The 25,180-nt window shown below is 39.8% G+C and overlaps 1 protein-coding gene across 15 annotated transcripts in view; it reads right to left on the bottom strand.

Moving 5' to 3' along the window:
- Positions 1–6,144: 6,144 nt before the first annotated feature.
- The window catches only part of PUM2 (pumilio RNA binding family member 2), a 108,304-nt gene continuing 89,268 nt past the window's right edge, over positions 6,145–25,180 (bottom strand). For 12 of the 15 annotated variants that reach the window (XM_073335923.2, XM_073335924.2, XM_073335931.2 and 9 more), the window contains 8 exons: positions 24,204–24,471; positions 23,412–23,541; positions 19,876–20,010; positions 19,471–19,608; positions 13,942–14,067; positions 13,275–13,396; positions 10,621–10,813; positions 6,145–9,223 (listed from right to left, as the gene is read on the bottom strand). In XM_073335923.2, coding sequence (XP_073192024.1) covers positions 9,092–9,223; positions 10,621–10,813; positions 13,275–13,396; positions 13,942–14,067; positions 19,471–19,608; positions 19,876–20,010; positions 23,412–23,541; positions 24,204–24,471 — 1,244 coding nt within the window. In that variant the 3' untranslated portion in view covers positions 6,145–9,091. The remainder of the gene's footprint in view (positions 9,224–10,620; positions 10,814–13,274; positions 13,397–13,941; positions 14,068–19,470; positions 19,609–19,875; positions 20,011–23,411; positions 23,542–24,203; positions 24,472–25,180) is intronic. The other 3 variants (XM_073335925.2, XM_073335918.2, XM_073335921.2) reach the window with 1 other exon arrangement.

Here is a 25,180-nt window from a genome sequence, read left to right as displayed (position 1 = left end):
GGCAGAATTCAATTTTTATTTTTAAGCATTTTTTTTAAAAATTATTGAATTTTTACAGTTGAACAAAACTAAATTTTAAGGATTTTTTTATTTTTATTGATTTACATTTTCATGCGTGCAAATGTTTAGAAAATTAGGGTGTCAGACAATTATTTAATTACAGTCAACACTGATTCAACAAGTTAAAGACTTCACCTTTAAAACACACAATGTCAACATCACATGACAAAATATGTTCTGGAGCAGCATTTTTCTTTGTCTATGTAAATTTCTATTATCGATGGAAATATTTGTTCATGGGTTTGTGTGTATGTACAGTGAAATCAACATTTACTGACATTTTCTAATAAAAGTCTAATCCTTTTAAGCCTGCTTAGACATTCAGATAAGTAGAGTTTGTAACACTGTCTATAACTGGGGTAACTTCCATTCAGGTTACAGCTGAAAGCAGAGTCAAATAAATCAATACACTGTCCAAACAGCTGAGCTGTATTCATAAGAACAGCTATACTGGGTCAGACCAAAGGTCCATCTAGCCCTGTATCTTGTCTTCTGACAACAGCCAATGCCAGGTGCCCCAGAGGGAATGAACAGAACAGGTAAACATCAAGTGATCCATCCCATCGCCCATTCCCAGCTTCTGGCAAACAGAGGCTAGGGACCCCATTCTGGCTAATGATGGCCCTATCCTCCATTAACTTATCTAGGTCTTTTTTTGAACCCTGTTACAGTCTTGCCCTTCACAACATCCTCTGGCAAAGAGTTCCACAGACTGACTGTGAATTGTGTGGAAAAAAAATACTTCCTTTTATTTCTTTTAAACCTGCTGCCTATTAATTTAATTTGGTGATCCCTAGTTCTTGTGTTATGAGGAGTAAATAACATTTCCTTATTTACTTTCACCACACCACTCATGATTTTATAGCCCTCTATCATATCCCCCCTTAGTAGTCTCTTTTCCAAGCTGAAAAGTCCCAGTCTTAATTTCTCCTCAGATGGAAGCCATTTCATACCCCTAATCATTTTTGTTGTCCTTTTCTGGACCTTTTCCAATTCCAATATATCTTTTTTTGACATGGGGCAACCACAACTGCACACAGTATTCAAGATGTGGATGTACTATGGCCTTTTTCACCCTTCATCTGCTCCCAGCTCCCCCTCTGAGTATTCTGTAGCTTGGCCCTCTAGCCAAGTCACACAAAAGATTAACTCCCTTCCGGGGCAACAGAAACTAGCCCAAACAAATCTCCAAACTAATATCCCTTCAACCTTCTCAGGCTCCATCTTGTTGTCCCTACCTCAAGGCTTCCCCTGCAGGGGGCCTAACCTGCTCCTATAGAGTTCTTCCTGTGTTGTTTCCCATCTGTTAAACCCTATCCCAGGACATCTCTCCTCCAGGAAGACCTGGCTCCTCTGCAATCTCCCTGCAACTGAGCTCCACCTCTCCTGGACGGTAGGCAATTGTTTGTTTATCACCCCCCAGCTGCAGCACATGACTAATTAGGATTCTTTCCCTTGCGTTGCAGATGGTGGGGGATAAGCCCCATCACAGGATGGTTGCTTACCATACAGAAACTTGGGGGTTTTGAGGTACATTGTCCACATGGATTCCAATTCTGGCATGCAAGTGCCACATGTATGTGAGATCAGATTGTTTTTGGCTCATAATATCCATTTGGACTGCGCCTTCACCCTGGATGTCCTTGTGTTCCTTTCCCAAGGGCAGAGCAGGCCCAGCTGTTCCGCAGATCCTTTTCTATGAAAGGCTGAAAATGGATCTCTGTCATCGGGGGAATTTTCCTTAAATTTGGGAAGACTGGAATAATTGTTAAAGTCATATTTTGCTAACAAAATTTGATAGTTAGTGATACAGCATTGTAGGCTTGTGGAAGAAATTACCTGTCTTCCCAAAAGGTCCAACCTCTTTGTGTCCTGGTCAGCCAGAGTGGTCTTGGGATGCTGCAATCTAGCTGTCTCTGTGGCTGCTTGTAGAATCAGAGAGTTGGGTGGGAGAAAAGACATTAAGCTGCTTTGTCGGTGACGAAATAACCTCTCTTAGCCCTTTTAGTAGTAGGGGGTGCATGGGGTGGGACTATGCCAGATCCCTTTGGCTGGTTCCATGCTGGCCGCATTAACTGGGAGTGCCATTGTGCATGGACCTGTAAGCTGCAAAATATCCAGGATCCAGTTTTGAGAGTCTTGGACCTCCTCCGATGGTATGTAGAGGTCATTAGCTATTCTCTGAAGCAGCTCCTGGTACTGACTGCTCATCTGGCGGAGATGGTGAGGATGGAGTAAGTGTTTCATCCAGAGATGAGGAGATTCTTGTCATTATCTGCAGATGCAGGTTAACATCTTCCTTCTTATATTCTGACAGCTCTGGTGGGTGCCAAGTAGGAGAAGTGTGGTATGACTCATGTACTCATCAGGGCATCTCCCATAGAGGTTCCAGAGACCCCAGTAAGGCATCGACTGGATGGGGAGGAGGGACCCCACTGCACTGGGTACTGTTGGTCCTTGGGGAAGGCATTCAGATCTCTGACTACCAGGACTTCAGCTTTCTATAAGGAGATGGACTGACTGGGATATCTGACCCACCCGAGTCTGAGAATTATTCTCTCTCCATTGGTGAGACTGACAGTACTAGTGGGTGGATGCTCCTGCCCAAGGTTTGGAGAGGGGATAGTTCTAGTGTCACTGATGCAGTTTCATCCTCCAGTGTGGCAGTGTCCCTCAGGAGGTCCAGGTCAGAGCGCAGAGGCCACTGAGAGTAATGGAGGAAAATATCCCCTAGTGTAGCGTAGGTGTCCATACAACTTGGTGTTCAGGGTGTTCCAGCAGTTGGGAGCGATGGTTCCAATGTATCCCAGGAAGTTGTAGCTGGGCAGTTCTTTGAAGGACCATCCGGTACTAGGGAAGAATCAGTCCAATACTTCTGGATGGAGCTGGCAGGTGTCAGTCCTCGTGTTTTGAAGCCAGAGCCACTGATGGATTTTTTTTTTTTTAAACAACATGCTTTACCCTCCACCCTGGGGTATCTTTTGCAGTTCTAGACCCATCAGATCCACACACAAAGGCTCACCTGGTAAGGATGGGCTCAGGGAGGATCCCTTCTTTTACGTGCAGCTCTGGATAGGGATCTGTCCTTATAACCATGAGTGTCACTACACTCTCGGAAAGAAGAGCCCAGCTGTAGACTCCTCTCCTAAGCTTGTGCTTGGAGGAGCGCTGCTTGTCTGATGTATGGGTGGGGGGTAATCTCCTTGTCTTGAATCAATGAGGCCTCATAGCCTTCTGCATAAGGTGTTTCCTTAATCGAAGCTCATGAGCTTCATGTGTTCTTGGTGGAAACAAGTGGCAGATGCTGCACTTTGCAGCAATGTGCATCTCCCCCAAGCAGCAGAGACAGTGGTGGTGGTTGCTCACAGAGAGGGAGAGAGACCAGGGGAGGCAGTTCTTGAACCTTAAGACTCTGGGCATAGTCCCAGACTGGGTGGAGGGAGTCCCTGGTACGGGGACAGAACTCCTTATACTTCAAACTCTAATTATATGATTATAAAAAATAATTAATCTAGGTATGTACACATTTACAGACTATTAAGGATAAAGGCTGGAGAAATCTGTGGACACAGGGATTCTGACTCGGGCCATGCAGTGATAAGAAGGAACTGGAGAGGTGTCAGCCCACGCTGCCTCTTATGCCTTTGGTCTGGGGCATGAGAACTCCTGCGCATGTGTAGGCTAACGGACATGGCTTGTTAGAATGTCCAGATTCAGGCGCATGGCACGTGTGTACACCCACATGAGGCTCTAGGGACCAGCACTTGAAGAATGTTCAGTGATTTATGAGATTTTTCTTGCACTACCTCCACCAGAATTTCCACAGTGACTATCATGTATCAGAAGAGGTCTTGGAAGATTTTAAAGGCGGGTGGCTGCCGAGGAGTAGAAGAGATGACTGCCTCATCAGGGGAGGAAGAAGATAATTGCAGTTGGATCAATTGGTCTTCCATTTTCTGCAGGTGTTCTTCCCCATTCTCAGCTCATAAGGAGAGTGAGGTGTACGGATGGGGGACACCAGTGCTGTTTGGAAGGGAAGAAAGAAAATGAATATAACGTTTCTTCCAAGCAGGGAGCTAGAGTCACAGTCATAGAGTTTAAGGTGAGAAGAGAGCACCTAGTCTGATTTCCTCTGTATCAGAGGCCACCAACACTACCCTGCACCATAGCTACCTTGTATGCTGTCCTCTAATCCCACTCTTCACGTGAACAGGAAAGCTCATTGGTTCAGTGGTAGCATTACCACTGAGTGATAGATTTGACCATCCTTCAAGGATGCATCCCTTGCTGAGACTAAAAAGGTGCCTGGAGTGCCCATCACTGAGTGGGATAGCAGCCTCACAAGAGGGGCAAGTTTTAAATCTTGGGGATTGTTTCAATCATATTGGCTTGGGGCCCAGTACAAGGTGTATCAAGCAGCAGCTGCTCCTCCCAACCCCCAAGCAGGTGTAAACAAATAAACCACCAAAAGCCCTTCTAACTGCACCACCTGCCTAACAAGACTGCATAGTGTACAGAGTAAGCAGACCACTGCAGAGGTTTCATTTTGCTGCCAGGGGTGATAAGGAACTGAGGGACAGCTGGGCCTGCTCCAGCCTTTATGCCCTCAGGTGAAGGAGCAGGAGAACACGTAGGGTGCAGCTGTGAGCCTACTGGACAGCACTAGCCAAAAAGAATCAGCTTGCATGCACACCAGAAGTGGAATCCATGCGACAATCAAAGAACCTAAACAGTACATAACATTACCAGAGCAAAGCTACGCACTGAGCAAACTGTCTATGGTGTCCTCTAAATCTTAGTAATAAACTGGAGACTTAAAATTGCAGGCTGAAGTAACCTATTTTAGGGTAAGTACCTTTATACACAGACAGAAGCAGAACCTTTTTTGTGCTAGTTTTCTAGTTTATGGGCTTTTACTATGGTGTTCATCATCATAGTATTGGATAGTAGTTAAGAGATCCTGTACAGAAAGTACTTCAGTTTAAGAACAGTGGGATTTTCAAAGTGAAAGATGGATGGATTTTTTGGACAGTACATTTAATCCAGCATTATTCTCAAAGAAACACTACAGTGCTTGAGCAAGGGTTCTATAAAATATCAATTGCCAAGCATTTTACTAACAGCATTTACGATTTGGGCCTTGAAAAAAACTCCTAACAGTTGTTTAGTATGAATCTCATCTTTATTCTTCAATACTTTTAACCAACAGACCTAGGTAGTCTCCAAACAAGTTATATAAAGCTGTGGAAGATCCAGATTATCATGCTCTGCAGAAAATGTTAATAATTCTACATGTCAAATCGAGTGATGAGAGCTGGAAAAGTTCTTGAGTTTCAACAGTATTCAAAAAAGTGTGATTACAATAGCATGTGTCAATAGTATATATACTGTTCTGTCAAATGAACTTTTAATTTTGAAAAGGCACTTGCTTGTTAATCAAATGGCACTGGGTTTTTTTTTCTTTTAAACTGTGTCTATTCCTTTGAGCCTAGGTGACTAAGCCCCAGTAGCTGACATCTGAAATATATGAAGGAAGAACCTTGAATTCAATAATTAGAATAAGGAAACGGCAAATGCCCACAAATTGTATTTCCATTAGGATACATTAGAATATTGGTCTATGCAAATTTGTCCCTTGGGGGCCACATGTAGAGCTAAACTAGATTACTGGAAAATAATAGAGTCAATGGTCAGCCAAGAGCCTACCTGGAACACCGAAAGAGTGAGGCAGAGGATTGAAGTCTCTGCACCCTTTCATGACTCACTCACTCTTACTAGTAAAAAACCATCCAGATCCAGAAGTCACATATAGGACTCATACTGCAAAGGCCATGCTTTACCTCTTCTGATGGAAGTGTCTGAAGCAATTAATTGGAACTATTCCATTAGAACTTTATTAGTTGATAAGAACAGGAAACAAAGTGACTAGACTATTAATTTTAATCTGAACATTGCATTTTTATGAGAGGTATAAATATATTTCCACTGTTGAAGCTGTGCTGAATTAGGAAGCGGGCAATTCATGTAGTTGTAATTGAGGGTATAAAGAATGTTTTGTTTCCTACAGAAAAACACAAGACCAGGTATATTTCACAGTGTTATTCACATTTTCATTTTGTTTTTACAGCATATACAAATGAACATTACATTATTCATTATGAACCACAAGGAGCAGGAGACAGACCTAATCAGACTCGACAAATTGGTCCATAAACAATCCATATCAAAAGGAGACACTTGAGAAAAAAAAGCCTAGTGGTTCTATCCAAACCTCAATACACTTACTATGTATTGAAGGAGGGGGGGGGGGGAAAGGGAATTGATCTTCAGGTGCTTGCAGCTCTTCTGGGTCAAAAAATTCTGTTATGAAAGTGATTGGGAGAAGATGATTCAGTGGCTGCTGAATGTGTTACAGCTTGAAGACCCTGTTTAAAACCAACCATGGTAGAAGAGGCTGGCTGGGAGTACTGGAATGGTGAGGTCAGCTGCTGCATAAGAGTGCATGCTACATCTCTTATAAACACACCCAGCAGTATCGTGTTCAGCGTAGCACTAACTGAGGTGAATGTCAGCATTGTACGTTGTAACATATGCACACAGTTTGTACGAAGGACAGAATAGAGAAATTGCAAAATATCATCTCAAAGTGAAACTTTGGATTCCCATCTCCTGTGCCACTAAAGCAGAATCTTCAAGGCCGTTTTATGTATTTTCAGGGAAAGCCCCAACTCAAGATGATTGGGGTTCTGCCTCTAGCAGAGAGAAAGTCTGGTGCTCAAAACTAATCTTCATGCAACAAATAACTGGAATGGAAATTAGAACTGTGCTTATGAAGCAAACCACTAGATTACTGAGGGGGGCATTAATGACAGATCCACAGTCTCAGATGTAGGCCAGACTAACCTTCAGCAAGCTGTTTTGTTAAATTAATGCTACAAGAATACAACAAAAAATATAGAACACCTAAAATTTTATGCTGCAAGGAAACTTCTGTAGATTTTGATATGAACAGTAAGATGACAGAACTCTATATACAAGATTATACCACTGCTGGTTCTTTTTTCCTCATCATCAGAGCCTTACCATAACAGATTTATGTGATCAAAGCTCAAGACATAGAACCCAATAGCTTGTAGATTAAAAAAAAAAAGTTATGCCATCAAAATTAATGTTCTACACAAAATACTTGCTTCAACAAAATACAAGCACTTTCTTCATCTTTCAGAAACAGAAAGTAAGCTTTTTTCCAAAATATTTCCATAGGCAAAGGATTAAAAAGGATTTTAATTATACACATATGGTCACAATTCTGCCTTAAAAAGATCATTGGGAAATGTACATAAGGCCGCTTGTAAATGTACATCATCTTCATGTTACTGTTACAATGTCATATGTCCAGAGAAAAAATTGACAGTATCATACATATTTGCTTTAGGTTTGGAGTAGGCTATTCAAAAATACAGTACTCTTCTGTACAAAAAAATCATGCCACATTTATTAAGATGGAAGAAGCATTGGTTTCTCGGGTAACCAAATATTTCAGTCCATTTCTTGCTTACTATTCTTATTATCCTGACTTAAATTTTCAATTGATTCATTTCCCAAAATGTCCATATTAACAGAATCAACAGCTATGTTATAAAGAAAACATAATGTTTCTCACAATAGATAAAAAGAAAGCTGGTTCATATTTCTGAAACCATATAAAGATAGAATTTTTAAAAAATCACTCTTGATTTGTTGAAATAAATTTACATTATACAACACTATATGCCAAGGCAAAGAGGGGAGGGGGATATGAATATACACTAAAATGCAAATTTTTGTCCCCAAAGGGGGTAAAACAAATTACATTTACAGCATGAAGGTTTACAAATGTACATCTGTACAACCAAGGTAAGCATCACTACTAAATTAGCAAGGCTTGTAATAAACATCGAAACAAGAGATTTGTTTTCAAACTGTAAACTTACACCTATTAACTACACGTATACAATGCATATATTTATAGGAAGCAAAGAAGCTATCTGAATATTTAATCATGCTTACATGTTGAGCTATCAAGTTTACTGTTCAGTGGCCCCTTTTCTCCTCCATCAATACCTACTTTTTTGCATCTACTGTGAGAAAGCAAAATAAATGCTCAACATTTTCAAATCATGTGTTACAATTCTATATGCAAATTAAAAAAATACAAAACTCTACTCTTCCCGCATAGCAAAACTGACTGTAAAGTTAATGCAGGATTATTCTCTATTCAGACAGTACTTTATTTTATGGAAGTACCACCATGATTTTATTCCTCTACCTTGTACAACAATATATAAGTATATACATCACTTTTTTTTTTTAATACATTGCTAGAGAAAATATTAGGGCATTGCATTTTTAAAAAAATCATGTCCACAGCAAATGACGGATGCTTGTCTTTAAAGTTCCCATTGTTTTTTCAATCCCTATTTTAGTTTGCCGTGCCCTTTTTGCTATTTGGATAATATGTTGTGAACCACCAAAATACAACTTAACTTTGTAACATGTTAAATAATATTTATGCAGTTGATCAATTTTAATCTGGTATAAAAGACTCCACACGGAGGGGGGAGGGGGGGAAGACATTCTATTTACAACTCTAGAAACCTGTTGTGCTGTGATAGTGGGTAGACCTACCAGATTGCAAGCCAGTGTATTAAAAGAATAATGTACTTTTTCCCTTTAAAAACTATTTTTCAGTGACTTTACAAGGTAAAAATTTACAAAATATGTGACAGCTATTTTGATACAATTACATCATATACAGGCATTCTGTGCTTTGTCAGCAGTTCAATCTGATAGGTCTCCGGGCCAGGGCTGGAGATATTTTATAATTCACTCCCCAAAAATATACACAAGAACAATAAAAATTTTACAAATGGATGAACAGAGTCAATAAATAGATTTAAAAAAATCAGAACATTTATAGTTAAGTTGTGGGTTTTGATAATTCACAATGAAATTTTTCTTCATTCAAGTTGCTGCCTGTATGTATCGTCTTTTACAGCATCCCATTTGGTGGTCCTCCGATTGGCCCCAGATCAGCACTGTTCTTCAGGTAATACTTCTCTAACTTGGCCAGTATGTGTTTGCCATAGGTATATTTACGCAGAGTTGTAATGTGGGGTCGAATCTACAAGAAGAAAAATCTAGTTAAGATTAACAGATTTTCAGATACAAGTTATCTACAAGTAATTCAGAATAATTTAAATATTTTCAAGTGGAGCCCTATATTTGAAACGTTAGAAAGTTTCTAGAAAGATTTCAAATTAGATTCTGAAGAACCAGAAGCCCAAGTGAGCCTTTTTCTTATTACAGGCATTTAATTCCAAGCTTGTTTAGTACTGGCTATCTAAATGTAGTTTAATTTCTATTAAATATATTTGTCTTCAAGTTTTTGTTTATTTAAATGTGAAAAAATGAATTATTCGGAGCATGTCAATAAAAGAGAAAGAACTGTTGTTTGTTTACTTTGTTAATTTTTTTCTGTTATGTGCCAACACCAGGAAGGCAGCCATTCAATATGCCAGAGTAATCAAGAGTTCAAGCACAATTACTTCAATGGCTATTGAATGGGACACTAAAAAGGGTAGTGTAGATTAACTGTGATTTTCTCCATCTCTAGATATTCTCAACTAAGAAGCTTGTCTGCATGTCAAGGAGGAAGAACTAAGGCTACATCTACACTGCACGCTTCTTTGCTTCTTCCTCCAGCAAAAAGCAGACTGTGGCCACACTGTGGAGTGTGGCTAGGTGTGTGAGGGCAAGGCTCTGGCAGAGAGGCGAAAGGGGAAAGGCTCGGCAGCAGTTTTCCCCACTACCTCTCCCTCTGCCACAGCCTCTACCTGCTGCCAGAGACTTTCACTGTGGAAGGGAAAAGCTCCAGCAGCTCCCCGCGCCTGGAACCTTTTCCTGCCACAAGGAACGACTCCTGCAACAGGGAGCTGCTGCAGTGTAGACAGACGTACCTTAAGTGTGGAAAGCTGGCATCTGGATTAGCTACTACTTGTGCAAGTGATAGATGAGGATGACTCAACCATTCATACTAGTGACTGCCACATGATGAAAGAAAATTTGAAAACTGTTGATTTTCTAAAATGTATACTAAAGTAAATATATAACAAGGGCATTGGATAGAAATTTTTTATATTTAATATAAAAAGTCAGGTTTATTTTAAAAAGAATAAAAATGAGATTCATACTAGACATAACTGTTAGGAGTTGTTTTCAAGGCTCAAAACAGAAATCTGTAGAAACTAAATGAATGGTCAAAGATCCAATTATATCCTGCTTTCACCAGACTATAGACATTTAAAATAATTAAAAATAAAAAAAAAGGATGTGCTTTTTATTTTATTTTACTAAGCCATAAATGCCCCCTTCCTGACAAGGGTAATGAACCTACAGGATAGGTGGCTTCTACAGAAATTCCGGTAAATTCAGAAATATGTACGAAGAAGAGGTGACAGGAAACGTGAATGTAGAGGAAAAAACCCCCCCAACACTGATGAAGCTATATATATTATGTACCTTGTGCATTATAATCTTCCGCTGCGCAGGTTCAGCCATATCAATCATCTTCTGAACAACATAGTTGGCATATTGGTCCTTCATCATGGTGTATAAGGCACTGTGAGGACCATCATTCTGGCAACAAACCTCATCAATAAGTAGAGCTCTTTCAGCACGAGATGCATGAGTTACACATTTTTCTACCACATTGCTGAAAAAAAATAAGGTAATTGTGTTTTATAGGTTTAAAAGGTTTTGAATATTATTTTAGGATATTACTTTCTAATTTATTTGAATAGGGATTGGCACATCTGAGTATTTTATACATACATTATGACTGTGGTACTAAATATTGAAAGTGCAGGATATAAGCCAAAAGATTAATTTCCTTAGTTTTTAAAGGACTTTCTTTTTGTGTGGAAAAAATGCTGATAATCTGTACAGGTGAGTCGCATCGTACACGTATTTAATTTATGCAAATTCAACTATACGCGCTCGGCAAAAAAAAAAAAAGAAAAGAAAAAGAAGATACCTGTAAATAGCGCAGGCGATTCCGCCCACAATTCCATTCAATGAGCATATGCCCCGGAGCTAGTGTGAGATGGGAGACGTGAATCTGCTGTTCCCTCAGTCAGTCTCAGTTCCCACATGCCTCTCATAGTGTAAGCATCTCGCTGCGCTGAGTGTGATTCTAGTGTTTAAAGATACTGTACGTATTTTTCGTACAACATGGCCCCTAAATGCAAGCCAACTACTTCATCTGGTGCTCAACTGAAGAAACAGTGATCTGTTCCAACGCTGGAGGAAAAACTGGCTGTGTTGGACTTACTGAGAGACGGTATATCGGTCTCCAACGCAGCACGTAAATATGGCCACAACGAATCTAGCATCCATGCCATCAAGATTCGAGAGAGAGAAATTCGTCAAGCTGTGGCATCAAGTGCTCAAATAATTGCTACAGTGACGAGCCAGGTGCGTGATAAGACTTTAGTGAAGACTGAAAAGGCATTAAACTTTATGGCTGGAAGACATGAACCGTAAACATATGCCTATCGATGGCAACATGTTGCGAGAAAAGGCTCTTAGCCTCTACGCCCTGTTCAAACCTCCCGCCGAAGAGGGACAGCCTTCTGATGAGAAGGAAGTCAAAGTTAGCCAAGGTTGGCTTAACAGTTTTAGGAACCGCTTCAACCTCAAAAACGTGCAGACTACTGGTGAAACTTCATCTGCCAATGAAGAGGCAGCAAAAGTCTACCCCGAACAATTAAAGAAAATCATAGAAGAAAAGGGCTATCTTCCGGAACAAGTTTTTAATGCTGACGCGACTGGGCTCTTCTGGAAAAAAAATGCCCAACTGCACTTACACTTCGAAATCAAAAAGACAAGCCCCTAGCTTTAAAGCAGCTAAAGACCGTGTGACTGTGTTGTTTTGTGGCAATGCAGCTGGGCATTTAATAAAGCCGGGCTTGCTCTACAGGGCTGCAAATCCCCATGCCCTAAAAGGCAAGAACAAAAATCTCCTGCCTGTGTTCTGGCAATCAAATAAAAAGGCTTGGGTGATGGCAGCATTATTTCTGGATTGGTTCCACAAGTGTTTCATTCTGGAGGCCAAGGGTTACCTTGAAGAGAAAGGACTTGACTTTAAAGTGTTGCTGATGTACACAATGCACCTGGCTACCCTGCGGCACTCCGGTTTGCACATAACAAAGTTGAAGTCATCTTTCTCCCCGCTAATACCACTTCCATCCTCTCGACCAAGGCGTGATTCGCTGTTTCAAGGCCACAAACACAAGGTTTACATTCTCATGGACAGGTAGCGCTACGGATGCCGATCCCAATCGTAATGTGATGAAGTGTATAATGTACTTTATGGGCGATTTAATGAATTTTCAAGGGTAATTTTGACTATACGTGATTTTCACCTTACACACTGATTTTACCCTAACCCCCATGTAAGATGCGACTCCACTGTACGTTTGAGATGGTCAAAATTAGAGCTGGTAGGAAATTTTCCAACTCAACATTCTTCTGCTGGAAAATGACTCGAGTTCCAAATATTGTGTGAAACCTGCCTGGTTTCCTACCAGCTCACCTACCCATCTTTTAGGCAGTCCAAGTTTCCAGGCTCCTGACTCCTCACGCAGACTGATGGGGAGCTGAGAGCCTGAAAATCCCTCGCTCCCAAGCCACTAGCTCGTCGGCAGCCCCCTGGGTGGGCTTACGAGGAGCCAAATATCTGGAAGCCCTGGCTCCCAAGCTCATGTCTCCTTGGCAGCCAGGGTTCTAAAGGTCCCTGGTTCTACATCGGCCTGCCTAGTGGGCGGGCTGCTGCGGAGCCCATGCTTTCCAGGACCCACAGATCTCCAAGGAGCTGGGTGGCTGTTCCCCAGCTCGCCAGCTCCCTGGGCTGATCTCTGGATGGGCACGCTGCCCAGCTGTCAGACATTTTGTGGAAAATTCTGATGTGTTTTGTTCAACTATGGAACATTTTCTTCTTACCAAAAGTCTTACTTTTTCATGCAAATGGAAGCTCTAGGCAAAATATTAATCAGCTTTGAACAAAGGCAGAAAAATTAAATCCTTTCCTCAGCAACTGACGTAAATAAGTCAATTCCAAAACAACATTAAAAAGGTTAGTGAACCTTTCTTTAACACTGAGAACATTGTAATACCTGGCAAATTTGTGCTGACTCAGAGCTAAAACTTTTCCTCTTATTTCTGAAACTATTTTACTCTTGTCTTCAGGACGACCATGCTCCAGCACATGTTGGATAACATAATTTCCATATTGATCCTGAAAATAAAAAGATTTCAGTTTTCTTATTGTGGTTCCGTCTGAGAAACTCATATGGCTTATGCATTTTTGTATTCACTTTGAGAACTACAACTGGTATGGGTGTAAAGAGAAAAAAATTAGTAACTGTAACTGATCATTACAAAATGATTAGAAGAGCACATCAGAAAAAACAAGATTTCACTGAGAATTATTCATGGTCCTTCTATGGATTTTAGGTCCAAAATCTGAACCTTGCTAAAACTTGTGATTTGCCAAGAAAAGACCATTATTTGCTAAATCTGTTTAAAATTAATTCTACACATTCACCATCAGTAAAGCCACCAATTTTGCAGTGGTCATAAAACCTCCAAAAATTTCTATAAGCTGATTCTACGGATGCTGTTAACTAACATTGTACCCTACATTATACCAAAAGTGCATAAACAAAGCTTTATCATCTCCTAAGCAATTAAGGAACAGCCAGTTATATAAAAGAAACTGAAATCTACAACAAAAAACAGAGTTGATAGTAACTTCATATTGAAACATAAGAGTACACTAACCTGCACAAGCTGTTCTGTGTGTTGATGCAATTCTTCTAAAATGGGCAAAGTCTGCTCAGCAGTGCAGTGCTCCAGAATACGCTGAATTACTCTGCAGCCATACGGATGAGTTGAAAGCACAAATACCTTAAAACAACAGGATTACAAATTTTGAAATTAGACATACTGAAGTTTACAAGTGTGCTGTAAATTACTTTTCAAAAGTGAGTTATTGAATATTAGCTATTTTTCAAAGTACTGAAGTCTTCACAGAAGTGGTGTCTTCCAGCATTAGAAATTTCAGCCTCCAAACACATTCAGAGCCAGAGAAAGTCAAACACTAAAGATCTGTGCCTAGGACCCCAGCTCCTGGAGCCATCTGATTACATCAGTTCTCAGTGGCAGCAGAAATGTGCTCGGGGCATTACCCAGTCTGCTAAGCAGATACCCTAGCTACTGGTGTAAGTTTAACAGGGGCACTCTCACACAACTGTTCCTGTTTTTCTTGGTAGAAGGAAGGGGGCCACTTGCCACCACTACTACATCATTCACTACTACTGGCATTCACCCAAGAGTTCTGAAAGAACTCAAATGTGAAACTGCGGAACTATTAACTATGGTTTGTAACCTGTCCTTTAAATCAGCTTCTGTACCCAATGACTTGAAGATAGCTAATGTAATGCCAATATTTAAGAAGGGCTCTAGAGGTGATCCTGGCAATTACATACCGGTAAGTCTAACGTCAGTACCGGGCAAATTAGTTGAAACAATAGTAAAGAATAAAATGGTCAGACACACAGAAGAACATAAATTGTTGGGCAAAAGTCAACATGGTTTCTGTAAAGGGAAATCATATCTTACTAATCTATTAGAGTTCTTTGAGGGGGTCAACAAACATGTGGACAAGGGGGATCCAGTGGACATACTGTACTTAGATTTCCAGATAGCCTTTGACAAGGTCCCTCACCAAAGGCTCTTACGTAAATTAAGTTGTCATGGGATAAGAGGGAAGATCCTTTCATGGATTGAGAACTGGTTAAAAGACAGGGAACAAAGGGTAGGAATAAATGGTAAATTTTCAGAATGGAGAGGGGTAACTAGTTATGTTCCCCAGAGGTCAGTCCTAGGACCAATCCTATTCAACTTATTCATTAATGATCTGGAGAAAGGGGTAAACAGTGAGGTGGCAAAGTTTGCAGATGATACTGAACTGCTCAAGATAGTTAAGACCAAAGCAGACTGTGAAGAACTTCAAAAAGATCTCACAAAACTAAGTAATTGGGCAACAAAATGGCAAATGAAATTTAATGTGGAAAAATGTAAAGTAATACACACTGGAAAAAATAACCCCAGCTATACATACAACATGATGGGGGCTAATTTAGCTACAACAAATCAGGAGAAAGATCTTGGCGTCATCGTGGATAGTTCTCTGAAGACGTCCATGCAGTGTGCAGCGGCAGTCAAAAAAGCAAATGAGATGCTCGGAATCATTAAAAAAGGGATAGCGAATAAGACGGAAAATAGCTTATTGCCCTTATATAAATCCATGGTACGCCCACATCTTGAATACTGCGTACAGATGTGGTCCCCTCATCTCAAAAAAGATATACTGGCATTAGAAAAGGTTCAGAAAAGGGCAACTAAAATGATTTGAGGTTTGGAACGGGTCCCATATGAGGAAAGATTAAAGAGATTAGGACTTTTCATCTTGGAAAAGAGGAAACTAAGGGGGGATATGATAGAGGTATATAAAATCATGAGTGGTGTGGAGAAAGTGAATAAGGAAAAGTTATTTACTTGTTCCCATAATATAAGAACTAGGGGTCACCAAATGAAATTAATGGGTAGCAGGTTTAAAATAAATAAAAGGAAGTTCTTCCTCACTCAGAGCACAGTCAATCTGTGGAATTCCTTGCCTGAGGAGATTGTGAACGCTAGGACTATAACAGGGTTTAAAAGAGAACTGGATAAATTCATGGAGGCTAAAACCATTAATGGCTATTAGCCAGGATTGGTAAGGAATGGTGTCCCTAGCCTCTGTTTGTCAGAGGGTGGAGATGGATGGCAGGAGAGAGATCACTGATCATTACCTGTTAGGTTCACTCCCTCTGGGGCACCTAGCATTGACCACTGTCGGTAGACAGGATACTGGGCTGGATGGACCTTTGGTCTGACCCAGTATGGCCCTTCTTATGCTCTTATCTATGGGCAAACCCACAAGAGGCCCATGACATGATGTACCTAGGGTCTTGGAGAGTCTTCATCTGCACTGATCACATTTAAGAAAAAGATTTTTTCACTCATGTTTCCTAATCTGGAACTTTATGTATTAACTGGATATTCTGAAATCTTATAAAACAGTTTTGAAATTCTGCAACTGATTATGCTACAAATTTTGTATTCCATCACTGTTACATGCACATACTTTAAGTATATATTAAAAATATACAGTCAAATCTTTGGCTTACTCTGGTTACTTACATTCTTATCCAGACATGTCCTTGAAGGTTTGATTTAAGGGCTTAAATTTTTAGGTGATGGCCAGGATTGAACACAAAGACTTATACCTGGAAGTTTGGATTAATTAATTAAGCTAAAATTAATTAATAAAGATAGCCTGCAAATTATTAAATTATCAAATTATTGATCAAATTGTAACCACCTAAAGGATAATAGGGTTATAAGGAATAGTTAGCATGGATTTGTCAAGAACAAATCATGGCAAACCAACCTCATTTCCTTTGACAAGGTTACTAGCCAGTGAATAGGGGAGAAGCAGTAGATGTGATGTATCTTGATTTTAGTAAGGCTTTTGACACAGTTCCACATGATATTCTTATAAGCAAACTAGGGCAATGTGGTCTAGATGAAATTGTTATAAGATGGGTGCACAACTGGTTGAAAGACAGTACTCAAAAAGTAGTTATCAATGGTTTTCTGTCAAATTGGGAGCGCATATCTAATGGGGGTCTCGCAGTGGTCAGTCCTGCGAGATTCAATATTTTCATTAAATGACTTGGATAATGGACTGAGGAGTAAAATTTTCACATGACAACAAGCTGGGAGAAGTTGCAAGAGCTATAAAGGATCGGATTAGAGTTCAAAACAACCTTGACAAACTGGAGAATTGGTCTGAATTTCAATAAAGATGAAATTCAATAAAGACAAGTGCAAAGTACTTCACTTAGGAAGGAAAATATCAAATGCATTCCTACAAAATGGGGAGTAACAGGCTAGGTGGTAGTACTGCCAAAAAGGATCTAGGGGTTATAGTTAAGGCTACAGTTTAGTCATGGGTATTTTTAGTAAAAGTCACAGACAGGTCACGGGCAGTAAACAAAAATTCACGGCCTGTGACCTGTCCATGATGTTTACTAAAAACACCCATGAATAAACCTTGGCTGTGGTTCCCAGCCAACGTGAGCTACGAAGCCAGCACTGTGGGTGGAGACAGCACACAGAGCTGTCTGGCTACGCCTCTGCCTCTGCCTCGCAGCTGAGCAAGGGGGATGTCACTGCTTCCAGGGAGCCCCCCAGGTAAGCACTGCCCAGAGCCCACCTCACCCATCCCGTGCCCCAACCTTCTGCCCTCTCCCACACCCAACTCTGCTGCAGGGGAAGGAGGGGTGTGGTGGCCCGAGAGTGCCCAGCAGCATCCAGTGTGCCTGGCGCAGGGGCTGTCTGAGCTGCCCCTGAACCAGGCACAATGGCCACTGCAAAAGTCACGGAAAGTCATGGAATCTGTGACTTTCTGTGAGCTCCGTGACAAACTCGCAGCCTTAGTTATAGTGGATCACAAACTGAATATGAATCAACAATGTGATGCTGCTGGAAAGAAGGGTAATATCACTGTGGGGTGTATTAACTGGAGTGTCGTATGTAAGAGAGGTAATAGTCCCGCTCTACTCAGTACTGGTGAGGCCTCAGCTGGAGTAGTGTATCCAATTCTGGGCACCATACTTTAGGACATGTGGACAAACTGGACAGAGTCCAGAGAAGAGCAATAAAAATGATAAAAGGTTCAGAAAACCTGACTTATGAGGAAAGGTTAAAAAAACTGGGCATGTTTAGTACTGAGAAAAGATGACTGAGGGGGGACCTGAAAACAGTCTTCAAAATTTGTTAAGCGCTGTTATAAAGAGGATGGGGATCAATTGTTCTCCATGTGCACTGAAGGTAGGACAAGTAGTAATTGGTTCAATCTGCTGAGAGAGATTTAGCTTATATAATAGGAAAATCTTTCTTACTAAAAGGATAGTTAAAGCACTGGAACAGGCTTTTAAAGGAGGTTGTGGAATCCTCATCATTGTAGTCTTTTAAGGACAGATTGGACAAACATAGGTCATAGATGGTCTAGGTTTACTTGCTCCTGTGCCAGCACAGAGGCCTGGTCTCGACTTCTTGAGGTTCCTTCCAGCCCTACATTTCTACGATTCTATGAAAGTTATCTTCTGTTGTACAACACTTTTGTAATGTATTTTTCATTTTTTCAATTACTACATTATATTACACCTGGAATAATGCATGATTTGCCAATAAATAGCGTTATAAAGGGTCTCTATTTATAAACCACTGAAACCAGCCCCTCCACCCTTCCCCCCATCAGACTTTGATGTAAACAGTGAGGGGACTCGAAAAGTGAAATCAGCCATCATTTTGGTAAGTCATGGTATTGCTATTCACAATAAAAGGTTAATATCACAGGGGAAAAATATCCATCTCAGTACAGTAAAGTGCATGAGAGAGAATGATATGTTGGAGATATTGTAAAGAAATGTGTACGGTGCTTCACTAAAATAAAACCTAATCTGTCTGAATTAGGTATATTTTTCAGACTAGACAAGTACAAGGTGGTCATACTAAAAGTTTATTTAGCTGCAGTGATTTCTGTATTGTCTTTAGTACAATATTAACCTTGGCATATAATTTTTTGGAATAATGACCAGTGTCACCTTTCATATCAGACACCTCTACTAATCCAGGCTCAGAGAACATTTGATTGAATTTAATAAAGGTGTTTTATTAAAACTGATTAGAATCAGGTGGATAACTTTGGAAGAAATTGCTACTACTTAAGGTAAAGCACATAGGAACAGACAGAGGAGAAATAAATCTCTCTTTACAAGAGAGTCTGGTAATAACTGCAGTTACTTCTATTGCCATGAACAGAGATCAGAGATGGCCTTTGGTTAACTGAAATAATAAAGTATGACAAAGGAAACCTGATCAGGTCAGTCTCTAAACTGGAATGAAAAACTTGACAATAAGCTGAGTGTTTCTGCCATCAAATTCATAGAGGATCAGATGTACTTTTCAGAGGGCCTCATTCCCAATATACTCTCACTCTACGTCATATTAACTATGTAATTCCAGGGTTTTATTTTTTTCAGTTAGGACAAAAAAAAAAAAAAGTGATGTTACATGCGATGTTAACTTAAACGAGACACCAATGTGTTGATAAACGCTTGTTGGTATTTGCAAATTATACAGCAATCCTTGGGTCAATGATGCAACTCCTAGAGAAAGTAGAGAAATTAACAACATTACCTGTCCTTTGAAAGCATCAATGATGAACTGGAGTGACTGTGGCTGGACACATTCAATGCATTTTTGTACAACATGGTTTCCATTTTGATCTTTCACACATTTCAGAACATGACCATCCAACTCTTTCACCATTTCATTCTGCAAAAAATAAGGACACTACTAAATTATCCACTTCTCTACACTGATGCTGTCTCAGCAAAACTGCATTTTCAAATGTAATATTCAAATTGTTATGTTCACTGTAAACCTAGCCAGATTATCTTTTTTATCTGAAGAATTACACTAATAAAATATTCATTTTATTTCAAGCATATGTCACAATATAGTAAAAACTGAAAATCTTTAGAGAGTACACAATGGATTTGTTGAAAAAAAATACAAAAAAAAAATACTGTTCTAACTTACAATTACCTGCTGGTCAGGTGAGATAGATTCTAGTGCTTTCTGAATAACCCGACAACCATACATCTGTAGGGCTAATGGCAGAACATGACCACGTATGCGTGTTGCTAGGGCTAACTTTTGATCCGGGCTTCCAAACTACAAGAAAACAAAGATGCTGTTAAATGAAAGCTGATGCATTGCAGTATGATGATGTTTATTTGGCAGAAATCTAACTGTCATAGGGCTTGTCTCCACTTACCAGGGGATCGATGTGCAGCGACCGATCCACAGGGGGTGGGGTGGGGGATGTTGTCGATTTAGCGGGTCTAGTGAAAACCCGCTAAATTGACTGCCGATCGCTCTCCCAACGACTCTGGTACTCCACCGGAACAAAAAGCATAAGGTAAGTTGACGGGAGAGTTTCTCCCGTCAACCCAGCACAGTGTAGACACCGCAAAAGGCTGACCTAAGGGGCAATCCTTTGCAATTTAACTACAACATGTGATCCCAATTTGCCAATGAATAACATTTTCAATGTGCTCTTTCAATGTCTCAGATTTGGTTCTGTCACTGCATGGTGACAAAATCATTTAAATAAACCTAATAAACTTAACAGATGAGCTTTTTTATAGGTCACAAAAGGGCAGTAGCAGAGAAAGGTGTCACCTCTGGAGTGGCTCACTGAGGCCTCAAATGCCATGGAAAGCTCGTTGGTACCTTGCACACCTTGGGAAAGTTTGGAACTGCCTAAGACCCATGAAGCAGAGCGAAAGTGTACCAGCACACTGGGTGTTTAGGTAGCTGAGGACAAGTACAAGTGTCAGGCAATTTTACCTGCATTTAGTACTTGACATTGGAACCCCTTAGCTGTATCTATGGATTAGTGCTGTCTTTCTTGGGAACATTTCTGGGGCTAGGCCTGAGTCAATTTACGACACCAAGATGAAATAACTACAAATCACCAACCACCATCTAATGTGACCTCCTACATAACACGGGTGGTAACATTTCAGTCAATTCTTGAGTTAAGCTCAATAATTTGTGGTTGAACTACAGAACACCTTTAAGATAACATCCAGTCTTTGTTTAAAGACTAAGTGAAAACAAATCTACACCATATCCTTTGGGAAATTGTTCCAACAATTGTTTTCCCTGTTCAAAATTTGCAACTTATCCCCGATCTGAAGTTTTCTAGCTTCATCTTTCAGCCATTGACTCTTATGATTTTACCTACTACATTAAACAGCCCTATAGTATCAAGTATCTTCTCCCAGTATATGTATTTAGAGACCACAGTCAAGCTGCTTTTTATCCCTCTTTGAAAACTTAGCAGATTGAAAGATATTCAGCATAAGATGCATTTTCCAGACTTCAGAATAATTCCCATAGCTCTTTGATGAACGCTCTGTAGCTTTTCTAACTTCACTTTTAAAGAAGTATAAACATCAGAACCAGACAGTACTTGAACAGAGGTCTGAAATGCTTTATACAGAGGGAGTATCACCTGCTTATGCATTCACATTTTTTGTGAGCCCTTTCAGTCACAGAACTGGACAGAGTTCATGTTCAGCTGGTTATCTACCATGGCTCATAAGTTCTTTTCAGAACCACTGCTTTGTCAGGATGCAGTTCTATACCCTGAAAATATCCTTCTAATTATGCACCCATGATTTTTTGGCTATCTCACTTTGTGGACTAATCTGCACAGGGAAAAAGCTGGAGCACATGGTACACAGAAACTGCAAAAGCATGCAGACTGAATGCGCAAGGGAGCGCTGCATTCCTTTTCAACACCCCATCCTGGCTGCTCCTGCAGCTCTAGGGTACCTCCTCTACTTGGAGAAAAAAAACCTTGGAAAGCATAGGAGCAGCGAGAAGCAGAGGCAGCTTGTAGAGGTTAGATACTGTGATGGCATTCTGACTCAGTGGGTGGGCAAATGAGTATGGAAAGAATTTAAGCCTAGACCTATCATTCTGCAGAGATCATTTTTACTGGGGGAAAAGGAAAAAAAAAAAAAAAAAAGACAATGGGGGATATGAGCTGGCAGTGCAGCAAAGCTATACAGGGAATTTGGATTCAGAGACAGAAGATGGAACAAATTATCCCAACTGCACAGAACTGTCATTGAGCAACTTTTAAACAAAACAACTTTATTGGGCTGGGGTTGCAGTGGAAAGTACATCACAGATTTAAGTGTAAAAATCCATATAAGAACCGTATGTTAACAAAAACAAGAATGAGAAACCAAGAGAAGCTGAGTTACAGTAAAAATAACTACAGGTTTTAAACTATGGAGATACACAGTTAAGGATCACCCAAACAAACACACCTTTATCCCACTAGCAATTAACTGAAAACAAGCAAATTTTTAAAACAAAAATGTTTTAATTCACTATATGAGTATCTCAAAGTTTTTCTTTTTTTTTGCCTCCTGATACTAGCTTGTGATTGTTGGATAGCTACTGAATGACACTGCTAGGATCAATTTTCAATGTATTTATTAGATATACAAGAAATTATTCTGGAACACTGCCCTGCTTGCCATCACAAAGAATTAAACTGAATATGTGGAGAATTAAAATAAGTAGGAGGCATAATTGTGAACCCACAGGCTTTGACTGTGTGCAAACAAATTATTTTAGTTTAAACATGGCCCTGTATGCACAATAAATATTTTCACTGAAAAGTTCATAAGGAGTTTTTTGTTTTTTTTTAAATCATGTGCAGTGTTATTCTTCATTTACTGACGGATTACAAAAATCTAGTGGGTGAGAACTGCAAGCTACATATGTTATAGGAGAATCTGTTGTGGACCCTGATCAATAAAGGATTTTTAAAATACTGAAAAAAAAATTACCAAATTTTAAAAAATATACATTTTATTTTACATATTGTGATGGACACTCATATATTTAGGTATTAGTTTAAGCAAATTGCTGTGATATTTATTTTAAAAATGGCCTTAGTAGGCCTAAACAAACATTAACACTTCAAAGCATCAACTAAGGATCTCTACATAGCCGCACCGAGCAACGCAAGAGGACTTCTATGCTCCTATCTATAATAAAGTGGGTCTAAAACAGTATTTCCTGAACTGCCTCTCAACACGTTAAAACTTGAGGCTAACTGGTTTAAAAATAGTTCACCTGCGAAATGTGGATGAAGTAGCACTGTTTTTAAAGCAATTTTAGAAGTCATCCCTACCGAGTCAAGACAAATTTTTTTCTGAGTAATAAGGAAACTACTGTGTCTCCCTACAACCGGCAGGCAAACTGCACTCACCCTGCTTCCTGAAACACGATTATAGCCTAAGAGTGGAGAGGATAACAACTGTCAACAGGACGGGGCCATGCCAGGACACCACCACCCAAGGAAAATCTCTCCCACTTTTCTTGGGGAGCACTGAAGAGAAAACACTATCAAGCAGCCTTCAGTATCAAAAAATTAGGTGCCATGGTAAGTGTACAATATCTGTTACAATATCAGAATAGAACCTTTAAATAAACACAAGTCTTTTAGTGCAGGCACACAAATACTGACTAAAGTATATACTTACCTCGAAGAATTTCTGTATTACATAGTTTCCAAATACATCAGTCATCAACTGATATGCTGCTTGCAGAATCTCAGCAAATACCATCTGGCGCTCAGCTGGAGTAGCTCGTTCTAGCTTTTGCTGTATGAATCTAAGTGCAAGAGAAATTTATATGCTATTACCTAAACAAAGGGAAAACCTCAACTGCTATGAATCACAACATTTATTTTGATGAGAAATCAAATCACTAAAGTCAGGACATTTAATTAGACTATATTTAGAAGGAATACTTTCATTAATAGTTTTTAAAATATAAATATAGACGTATTTCAGAACAACACTGATGATTAAAGTTCCAATAAAAAAAATGGCTGAAGGGTAAATCGCTCTTGACTAATTCTTCTAGCAATTTGTTACCCTACCTATGGCAGACAAAATGACAGTTAAGCAGCTGCTGTGGTACTACTGAAAAATGTATTTGATTCCAGATTCCAGTCTTTTACCAAGGTCTTTCTGATACTTCAGAGAACTCCTGAAGTTTAGAAAGACTGATTCTATATTGAAAATATTTTTACTTAAGAATTGTACATTTAGCTCCTTACATAATGTATGGTGAAAATCTTCCTGGTATGAAGGGAGGCTAGTGTAAGACTTTCTGCATTACTTAAATGTAGCTCTATTCTAAAAACTGTTGCTGTAAAAATGATAGATGCTTCACTGTGGGGCAACCACAAATCCACATTAAAAATGAAATGCTTTAACTCAATTTATAAATGTTATTACTTCAATTATAAGCTTCACTACAACATTTACCTCGAACCATGCTGGTCTTGAGAAAATTCAACTATATGTCCAACAAGGTCTCTTAGTTGAAGGTTAGGGAAGCGATTATTTCTGAAATCTTCCAGCAACCTACTGCGTCCAGAGGGCATAATATCAGACCTACTATAACGAAGACGTGAAGGAGGGAAGAGTTGGCTGCTGGAGCTAAAAAGACTGGAGGTACTCGTGGCACTGCGATACTTTGCTTCTGCTCCGGGTGCTGCAGAGATATAGCGACCACTACCATTTGTCAGCCCTCCTACAATGAAGCAGCTTTATCAGTACACAAGCTTTAAAGAAAGTAAGCAACAATAAGAACTGTACTAAAACTGTGTATGTTTTAAAGAAAAAGAAAAATTGTCTTTTTACTATTCAGTCACCTCAACTGAGATGACATAGTTGGTTATATTCATAAAAGAAATAAAGCACACCCCCCACACCACCTTTTTGTTTTTTAAAGTGAAGGGGAGGAGGTAGAATAACTTTCACTGAAAATCTTATACAACACATGAAGTGCTGTGTATCTAGACAAACGTACAGAAACTTTAGAATTGGGTGGTCTCAGCCCAATGACCCCTGGGCAGGATTCCACTTCACAAGTGGCACTATCTCATGGTTGGCCAAAGATCTGAATAGGCCATAGAAATTCAACTATCCTTTATCCTCTATAGTGCTACTGTAGTCAGTTATGGCAAAGTGGCAAGGCATTTTGGGGCCCTTGTGCCGCCATTGCCCATGCTGTACCTGTTCTGTGGGGAAAACAGAAGACATCAGCATCCTAGGCTTTGCAAGCACTATATGTAAGTGAAAATTTTTTTAAGATAGAACATTAAAATGGTTCTGCTTGAAATATCTTTGTTTTAGGGTTAGTTAAACTGAAGTTCATTTAGAAATGGTAATCCCTCCGCTGGCTGCCAATCCTCTATCATACCAAATCTCAGCTTCTCCTCAGCACCTTGAAAGCTCCA

Source organism: Lepidochelys kempii, chromosome 3, assembly GCF_965140285.1.
Source record: "Lepidochelys kempii isolate rLepKem1 chromosome 3, rLepKem1.hap1, whole genome shotgun sequence".
NCBI lineage: Eukaryota > Metazoa > Chordata > Testudines > Cheloniidae > Lepidochelys > Lepidochelys kempii.
The sequence above is the reverse complement of the archived record's forward strand: the minus strand, read 5'-3'. Positions and strand labels throughout refer to the sequence as shown.